The sequence below is a fragment of the Ixodes scapularis genome, unplaced genomic scaffold (genome assembly GCF_016920785.2).
Source record: "Ixodes scapularis isolate PalLabHiFi unplaced genomic scaffold, ASM1692078v2 PGA_scaffold7__128_contigs__length_106722199, whole genome shotgun sequence".
Lineage (NCBI taxonomy): Eukaryota > Metazoa > Arthropoda > Arachnida > Ixodida > Ixodidae > Ixodes > Ixodes scapularis.
The window spans coordinates 104,466,143-104,476,213 of NW_024609882.1; the positions used below are offsets into that span (position 1 = coordinate 104,466,143).

The following is a 10,071-nucleotide window of genomic DNA, read 5'->3' on the forward strand; positions in this document are numbered from 1 at the left end:
GCTCTCCGAGTGTTGAAATGTGACATCAGTTTGAGTTGTTGACCATGAGTTCTTTATAAATACGCCGATTCCTCCTCCTCTAGTAATTGGCCGTACGTGTATAAAAGAAATTTTGAAATCCTAAAATATTAAACTGTGACAGATGATCAGCACTGACATTGATTTCTGTTAGCACAATTGCATAAATTTGGTCCCGCATTTGATCAACAACTGTCTTAAATTCATCCCAGTATTTTCGAATACTGCGAATGTTTATGTGTAAGACCATGAAAGAGTCGGTTGAAGAAGAAGAAAACGAGCTATTAAACGAGAGAAAATCGGCGTACTGTAAAAAACTAGCCATGTCGGTTATGTGATTAGGTCCAGGTCACTTCTCTGCTGAATCCGTACCGGAGAAGCGCCCTCATCTTTTTTGGCATAAATTCGAGCATTTTTGACCCACACAAATTTGTAACCGCGTTCTTTTCCAAGAGTACGTGCCTGCCAGAAAAGTTCTCTGTTGGTCTGAGTTAAGCTGTCGTTGAAATACAGCCTTTCGGGTGGATTGTCACGAGAAAATTGCCTGAGCTTGCTGCGAGCTTGCATCCATTTGTCTTTAGTGGCTACAGATGTAAACTTGACCAAAATAGGTGGTTTTATAGATCGTTTGCCTGGTAGCCTGAAAACCGACACGACATCAGCTGGTTGATGTCCCGGAATTCCTAGCTTGTCTGCCAGCCCCGCTAAGATGGAAGGGAGAGCCTCGTCGGGTTTGACGGTCATTCCATGAATTTCCATAATATGTTGGCGACCGCGTTGGTCAGCGTCGTTCATCTCGGTTTGGAGGCTTTGGATAGTATGTGCCTGTTCGCAAACCGTGTCCTTTAGTGAAGCCACTTCCGTACGCAGCTCGTTCATGTCGGTCGCATGAGCAGACACCGTGGCGAGGAGGCTATCGTATTTCTTTCCTAGGAAGGAAATGGAAGTTTGAACCTCCTCCACAGTCACGTTCATGCGATCTATGGTAGGCTTGAGGAGCAAGAGCTCATTCACCTTTGCGGGAAGCTCGAGCAGTAAATTTACGCTAGCCTTCAGAGAAAGTATTGAATCTAGCTTTTCGTTGATGGTCAAGATTTGCGCCGCGAGTGTCGTGGTTTCGCAGGACAAAATCGAGTCAGAGCTAGCATCGACCCCGTCTATATCAGCACGACTGTTCTTAGAACGGCAAACTTTGCACCTCCATTTTTCTTTTTTGTCGGGGCTCATGGCAGTAAACGTGGACTCAGCAATGCCGGAACACGTTTTCCCGAGATGATAGTTATGCTCGCAAACCGAGCATGTCATCAGTCTACCATCAGGCAAAATGCCTTTTTGGCAAGCGTCGCAAACAAGGGACATAATCGTCGAATTAAATGGCATTAAAATAAGTAGAAAAAATTTAAGTGCTGTAAGCACACCTAGGCTGGTTACACCAGCGAAACAGTATATCAAGAGCAGCTTGGCACGGTCACCGAGAAAATGGAACTCCTGAAAGCACTGATGGTCGGTTACCGGCAAGGCTCGTCCGTGGATGTTCGCTGATTCGCCCAGGGTTGATGTTGAGTCGCAGAAAGTCGCCGAACGTCACGGATGGGCATGGGCAACGACTGCTGACTGAATGGTCGATGTACGGTAATGGCGGTGATGAACGGGGCTGCAGTCGCGATCTTCGAAGCAGTAAATCGGAAGCCACGACTGGATGTCGATTCTTGAGCCGGTGAGATGAGGTCGCCTAACTCCCCGTTAAACCATTTAGCAGGCAAGTTAAAGGTCATCGAATAAAGATTTTAAATTACATTTCTCAGAGCGATTAGAACGAATGCCCGGACATATTCACTTCTTCTTCTTCCAATCCAATCCAATTAAGATAGCTGATATACGTATTATTGACTACAAAAAAGATTATCGGAGTTTTCTTGGCCGTACTGCAAAAGCTCCGTATTTTCTTTTTTTGGTCTTTGATACGTACTTTAGCAATTTAATAAGTTATATCGCACCGTTATCAAGCCCCTGGTAAAATTTTGTGCCGTCTGTTCGACTATAGGGCGCTGTACGTCGAAATGAAGTTTTGCGGTGTATTACATGGGACCAAAGGGTGTAAGGTGATACCCTTTTTTTTTTAGAGTGTACGTGATATCATCAAAAGAGTAGAGTAGCGTAGGGCTGCACTGCACCAATTACGACTTTGTAACCGATTAATTGTTGGCATTTATTTGTTTATTACTATTGGCTATTCTTTGACAGAAAGAATAACCGGGCGAGTTGGTACGGTGGTAGTCTTTGAACTCCATCAAATATTCAGGTTTGACATTAGTTAATTTTTTCCGCCTTTTTTCATGTTTTTGCTTTTTCTAGCTGCTCTGACTTTTGTAAGGGCGTTCGCCACTACTAAAAAACGTGACATCTAAGCTTCTTTTATTTTTTGCATCACACAATCGTAAACTTAATAAGTGTGCCGGTTCGGTAAACGCGAAGAGACCTAATTTCCGAGGGTAAAAGCTCGAAAAACAACGGACAAGTAAAAGAAACAAACAACACAGGGCGTTGTTTGTCCGTTGCTTTTAGCGCTTTTACCCTCGGAAATATGACGAAGAGACCGCGCGTCTCTACGCTTTCATTGCTTCATTGCGGTGTTCAGTGCCAGTTTAATTATTTTCAGTTTTGGTGGGGTAATTAATCATTTTAATTGTTGCACAAGTTCAACGGATTTTCAAACAAACAAGATTACTGATCTTAACAAGACTTCTTGAAACAGAAGAGAAGATATCTTGGCTCATGCTTTGTCACCGGTGTTACAAAAATTTAGAATTGTTTTAAATTACTAATCTTGAGCGTTTTTCCTATAAAACGTAAGTGCCGGGCGTGATAAAGGCCCACGAACCATGACTTTGGTATCCTCAGCAGACAACTAAAATAAGACTGTCTTTGGTGATATAATTCAACCGCTTGAAAACATCACATTGCCCGAGTCAGAGAGTTAAAAAGCCCGTGTTGAGAGTTTTAATAGATCGTTTAGTCACTCCCGCAACTCCATACGCAATCCGTTCTGGCTTCCGCTATATATACCGTAGCGGAGCCGCGTTTTCGTGTTCTAGTAGAACGTTTGCAGCCCGGTGCAGAATATAGCGTTTCGAGAGCTAACGCAACGGAACTCTTTCTGACACTAAAGCTAAAATAGAGGTTCGTAAAGCGATTGTTAGTAATCTTCTTTTCACGTCTATCTAAATAGTATTTAAATTTATTATCGAGTGCTTATGTTCATGTTTGCTTCCTTTATAAGTACGTCCAGTACGTTTGCGACGAGTTTGAGATCCAGGTTGTTGACGCCGGGTTAGCTGCGCTCGTTTCGCGACATAAAAGGAATCGCGTGATAATAGACTAAGTCAGCCGAATAAAAAAAAAAAAAAACGTAGAAAACGGAATTTTTTGTTTCTTTTATTTAGTGCGAGTTTCGACATGTAGCAGGAGATGGGCGCAGCGCAAACTAAAAAGAAGCAGCGGTGAACCGTTGGCTCTGTCGAATCATGCGTTTCTTCAAGCCCGCGGATCTGCCCTCCGCCCCCACTTTGCCCCTCAACGAGAATGGAATGTCTGTACTACCCTTTCTTCCAACTGGACTCTTCCCGAATGCATAGTTGACCTTGATTTCCGGATCCGTTGCCTCGTCCCTTCCCCGAATCGTCATTGCAGTGTCGTTTCTTGTGCGGGGATATGGTTTTTGAAAAACGCGTGTTCCCGCAAGCCGGTCGTTTTTCCGATGTGGACGGACTACAGCGTGTGTCGGACGGAGTCGCTCGCCGCAACGCAGTGCTTGTTCCTATCGACTGGATATGCTGTTCTGTTTTATACAGAACTGAAATAAACGCCTCACGGATTACCTTTCGCTGTATGGTACGTACGCTTTATTTCAAGAGTATACGTTTCTCGTGGAGGTGACGGCAACCAAGCTACCAAGCGCTCAAGTTGCCGTCACCGCCATTAAAAATGTTTGCGGTGGGAGCGGCGGTTCGACCGCCGCTGCCGCCACGAATATAGAGGAGGAATTTTCGTCCCTTTTTCAAGCGCCACTAGGTCGCGCTGCATGTGGATCGGTGAAAGGGAGGAACAAGGGCAATTTCCTCCCTTCCGTTGGCGACAGGGAGGAACATCGTTCTTTTCCTCCCTTTCTCCTCCCTTTTTTTTTTAGAGTGCGCTCTTGTCACGTTTTTCTCGCTCCTGCTTTATGAAACAAATCGGTGGAGAGCGGCTGTTAGGACAAGACGTCAGAACTAGCATGACCTGTGATTAACACTTTGGGACGGCGACTGAATGCTTGAACTGCCGTCAGACGGCACTTGAACGCTCCGCACAAGTGTCGTCGGACGAGCGCCGCACGACGGCGCCCAGAACATGCCCACGGTTCCGCCGCACGGGAATCTTTCTGAAACTGCGGAGCGAGCCACAGGTTTTGAAGATACGCTCTTTTCAAATAACGAAACAACGCAGGGCAGAAGCATAGTTAGAATCAAGCAGTATAGCTTAGCAAGCACACGGTACAAGACAAAGTTTGAAACAGCAGCCCACTTCGCAGAAACAAAAGAAAGTTGCTTACCGGCGTTTGCACGAGTCGTGCATGGGCGATTCTGAACTTACGGGCGTTGGCAAGACGCAGCGTCTCACAGCTCTCAGTCATCGATTGCTATTCTTGAACACGGTATTCGTAAGGAAGATATCTAAAATATCCACTAAAACGGCTAAAACGTAAAAAAAAGAGATTTTCGAGGCCTCTGGAACTTCAACGACCATTCAGCCGAGCCCAACGGAAGCTGATTGCAATTGAGGAGTTTCAGCGAATATAGGGGGCGCTCCGATCGATCCAACATGGCGGACAAAAGGGGGATAGATTTGCGACGCCCGTAGACCGGTAGCGTATAAATAAAACAAAGCGTGTTGTTCTCTGTTTGTTGCCGTGTGCGAGACGATAATCGTTTCTACCAAAACCTACCGTGATGCTACAGATGAAGTGTTCAAGCCAGTCGAAGGCAAGAAATCTTGCCATAGTCAAGATATGTGTGCAAGTGTTCGACGTGAGCTCTCTCGCTGGAGGAGGGAGGAGGAATAAACGTCTTTATTTGTCTTCAAAAGCTAGCCCATCTGGCTAGGGGAGGCCGAAAGCCCCACCCGGGGTAAGGGTACAGGGGGCCCGGTTGCGGACCTGCCTGTCCCTCAGTTCCCGAGCCTTCTGAACGGCCCTTCGCTGTCCTTCCAGTGTCGTATCCTTGACTCCGGCGTCCAACATCTCAGGCAACGTTCCAGGCGCGCCTACCGGACTGCAGTCCCACAACACGTGCATGACCGTAGCCTTTTCCCCACATATAACACACGCATCCGTTCTGTACACGTCCGGAGCCACATACCGGCCCAACACCGGCGTGAAGATGCATTTCACTTGAAGCTGCCTTAGAAGGACGGCTTCCTCTCTGCTTAGGTTCTCGTGCGGAGGGGGATACACCCGCCGCGCTTCTCGTTTCGCTCGTAATACTTCCCCGTAGCCCACCGGAGCGAACACCGCCGCCCCACCGAAAGCCCGGCCTAATAACTCTCGGGCCATTCGGTCAGGAGCGACATTGCCGCCCATGTGCGCAGGGGTCCACACCACTTCCACCTCGTTACGAGGTTTGCACAGCTTGGCGACTAGAGGCGGAACACGACCGCGCGCGTACCCCCTCACCGCAGTCATCGAATCGCTTAGCACTGCTTTAACTCCTGGCAGGGAAACCGCTAGGCTTATGGCAATTCCTTCTGTTACACAAACATCTCCGCCCCTAACACTCAGGGCCGTCTTGATTTCCCCGGTGGCCAGATCCGTGACAACCGCCACCCCAACTCCATCACGTACAGCTGCATCAACACAGACCGCTCCTCCAGATTTCAAGAACAGTCGCTCCAGAGCTTGCGCTCTGGCCGCACGACGCCCAGCGTCCCTCGTGGGGTGCATGTGTCTCGGGATCGGGCGCACTTTCACACATCTCATGGTCTCATTGGGTAACTCAGCTAGTCCGGTGTTTCCACGACTTACGCCGACTCGGGCGAGAATTTCTCGTCCAGCCGCAGTACCGGCAAGCCTTAACTCCTGAGCTTCTCGGTGTGCCTCAATCATCTCGGTCACCGAGTTATGCACCCCAAGGGCGTCCAGGTCGGCGTTATGCGTGAAAGAGAGCACCCCCAAACCGGCTCTGCAAGCTTTCCGCACCATCGCATCCAGCTTGTTTAGCTCGGCCTTCCACCATTTGAGATATGGCCCTACATACATGATATGGCTGAGGGCAAAAGCCTGGACTAGCCTCAACACTCCCTCTTCTCTGATGCCTCGTCTCCTACTGGAGACCCTCTGTATTAATCGCATGGCTGCCAGGACCTTTGCCCTCAGCCTGTCTAGCATGGCGGAGTTGCCCGCCTTTTCTTGTAACACCAAACCCAGCACCCGAAGCGTAGGCACTTTCGGTATCAACCCTCCGTCCGCGTACAGTAATACTTCTTTCCACGAGCTTCGATGTTGTTGACACATTAAGTACTCAGATTTTTCTGGTGCACACACCAGTCCCGTTCCCTCTAAGTTTTCTTCCACCAGTTCGATACCTCTTTGCAGGGTCCCTCTCACAACCTCGCGTCGTTTGTCTAGACACCACATGGTAATGTCATCGGCGTATACTACATGTGGTATTCCTTCCCGACGTAGAGCACGTACTGCATCCACCATCACTATGTTGAACAACACAGGAGATATCACTGAACCCTGTGGTGTGCCAGCATTACCTAGGTTCCCTTCGCCTACCTCCAGATCCCCGGCCACCAATTTAGCTCTCCTGTTAGACAGGAAATCCTTTACGAAGGCAAAACTTCTATTCCCTAGCCCCGCCTTGCTAACTCCGGTTAGGATGGCTTCATGGGTTACTCGATCGAACGCACTTTTTAGATCCAGACCTAGAATCACCCCGGGCTTCTTGCTTTCCACCACCTCGTGTTTTATGATGAGCATGGCATCTTGTGCACCCAGACCCTCGCGGAAGCCGATCATTGAGCTCGGAAAGTACCCTTTGCTTTCCAAGAACGCTTGCCATCTCCTTAGGATCATATGTTCAAGGAGTTTACATACACACGAGGTGATGGAAATTGGCCTGAGGTGTTCCAGGTCCGGCGGCTTGTTGTGCTTGGGTATTAGCACCAGCTTTGCTACTTTCCAGGGCTCAGGGAGGGCTCCCTCTTCCCACACCTTGTTGTACAGGTCTAATAGTTTCTCTAGTCCCTCATCTGATAGATTTGACAAGACCGAATTACTGATCCCGTCCAATCCCGGAGCTGAGCGACGGTTAGCTTTAGTTAGTGCCGCCCTAAGCTCCCACATCTCGAATGGTTTGTCCAACTCTGGATTCTCTGGCCCTTCGTACCGTACTCCACAAGTTTTCTCACCTTTGCCCAGGAATTTGTTCTTAAGCCAATCTTTGACCTTTTGTACCCCCAGATCCCTTACAGATCTGCCGACCACTTCCTTAAGCTTGCGGCCCTTTGCCGCCTTGGTCGAGTCCTCGTTCAATAAGTGTCTAAGTAGTTGCCATGTGTCTCCACAGTGTAGGCTGCCCTCCGCTCGCGCGCACACGTCGTCCCACTGCTGACGGGACAGCGCTTCGCAATGCTTCCTGATTTCCCCATTAAGCTGAGCCAATCTTTTGCGCAGGGCTCTGTTGCGCCTACCAGTTGCCCTCCACCTCATCCTGATAGAATCCTGTGCCTCTAATAAAGATATCAGTCGGCTATCTACTATGCCCCCTACTGCATTATTTATTGCCTCATCAAGGTTCACTTCCCTTCTCGCGCTTTCAACCGTAGAGCTCTCTCGCTGGTGCAGCTGTCATCAAGTTGAACCGAATGTACGCGGGTCCAAAGAAAGGTACATATCAACAATGTTCGCGCGTTGAAACTATGACGCGTATGTCGTATCTGCGTGTTTATGATAACAGCATGCCATGAAGTATGCACTTTTATGTATGACGTCAGAGTGCTGTGCGCCTGCGTCCGGTATATCTTATCTGTATATATTGAGCCCCGATTTGATGTACCACTAGTTGTTGGTCCCGAGGCTGCCTGTGTTGCACTTCGCAATAAAGTGCTTTGCCAGACTTGCATCCCGGCCCCTAAATGTAACAGCGTACTTTATTTAAGACTAAACTTATCGGTCTGCGGCTACAAATATTTTCGTTGACGTTGCTTAGATGATGTAACCATTCAGGCCTCGCATTAAAAGGTGTCGCGAACTCTTCGGTTGTTCTAGTTAATTGTACTAAAAAGCGGTTGAATGGAAAGTATGACAACTACAGTATACAAGGGACGATTGAGGTCTTTATCCTGCGTTCTATGTATCGAAACATCGGTATCCTTGGTGTTACATTGCGATCAGCTGGTCGCCGATCGTCCTGTTTTTACGCATAATGTAAACAAGCCCCGGAAGCGCCAATCTCATTTCGATGTGCTTGTGCACCCCTTACAAGCCTCGTTTCGGCTCTTGTGGAAAACTTTATTGTAATAGCAATAGTCTCATCGCTCATTCGAGTTGTATGCGCCACGGTGATATTTGCTGACAAACAACTCTGTATTAAATGCGAGAAGGAGAACGAAGGTAAAGCTTTTTAACTGTTTTCTTTTTACAGAACAGGGCAAAGCTTCTAAAACAAGAGCAAACTAAGTTTATATTTGAGTGTGCTCAAGAATGAATGCCGAAGGTGCTTATGCTAAGTGGTAGATGTACAGAGTTGATTTTCTGTTTGCCTCTGCATTGTAAATTGGAAGATATGTATCAGCAGAAGATATGTGTCCTTTTGAAAATGTCTTTTATTAGGGCAAAAATAGGTTTTCATACACAACTGAAGAGTTGGCAACACCATTTAATACGAGGCCTGAACGGTTACATCATCTAAGCAACGTCAACGAAAATGTTTGTAGTCGCAGACCGATAAATTTAGGTTTAGATAAGTATGCGTCATAGTTTCAGCCTCAAACACGCAACATTGTTGATATGTACCTTTCTTGATAACTGCACCAACGTGAGAGAGCCCACGTCGTTGAACGCTTGCACGCATATCTTGACTATGGTATGGCAAGATTTCTTGCTTGAAGTGAAGATCATCTCGCTACGACTAGCTACGACCACCCACCGCAGCGATGCAGGCATCGACGGGGCGCAACGCAGTCAGTCGCCGTCACCCGACGCTGCTCATTTGGCATTCACGGCTTTCCACCCAGGTGCTTCGTTTGTACTTGGCACCTAGTGTTATTTTCTGTGCTTGTGTGTGCTCAGTGGCTAGATATGGGCCTCAAGAGCAGTTCTTCAGGCTCAATAGCGTTCGCTGAAGAACTTCTGAAGAAAATGCCACCCAAGAAGAAAAGCACGAAGACACAACGCACCAGCTTGGCGGACTATGCACTGGGCGCGGAAATCGGGCCCTGCAGATTATACACCAAATGCAAACTATCTAAACAAAACAAAAACATTTTTAGGCTCAAATTGGCTTTTGCGGACTATACGCCTGGACACTGGTGCCCGTTATTATGCATTGTATATTCACTGCTGTTTGTTGTGGCTTGAGACTGCCTTCCTGTAATGATGCAGAGGGGTCCACTGAACCTTGAAATGAAGATATTTAAGCACATTTCGATGCAATGTCCCTTGAATTCAGAGGGTCAGGGAAAAGGTGTGCTATTACCTAATTTGCCAACAGCACACCAATGGTCACGATCAAAACTCACTGAGTCAATGGGCAGTTTTTCACCACAATATTTATTTCTGTGTAATCACCAATTTGGTCCATTAAAAATATTGAGGCTGTAGCCTATAGCACATCCATTCTGGATCTACAAAGCTTATGCTGTAGACATGCATCATCACATGAGCATGTTTCTTATCAATCTTAGAAGTAAAACGCTAGTTATGCAACGAAATTTCCATATCACCACATTTTTTAGCAAATTGAATGATCCCACCTGTCACACTGTTAGCTTTGAAAGTAAACCAATTCACAA

General features: G+C 47.3%; 1 protein-coding gene across 1 annotated transcript; it reads right to left on the reverse strand.

The window, feature by feature from the left end:
- Positions 1-348: 348 nt before the first annotated feature.
- On the reverse strand, positions 349-1,245 carry LOC115326352. Its single transcript, XM_029987177.2, has one exon. The coding sequence runs from the start codon at positions 1,243-1,245 to the stop codon at positions 349-351; it is 897 nt and encodes a 298-aa protein (XP_029843037.2).
- Positions 1,246-10,071: the final 8,826 nt, after the last annotated feature.

Bases quoted from the DNA above. Each gene is read 5' to 3' on its own strand.
- LOC115326352 (XM_029987177.2), bottom strand. From the start codon at position 1,245: ATGAGCCCCGACAAAAAAGAAAAATGGAGGTGCAAAGTTTGCCGTTCT.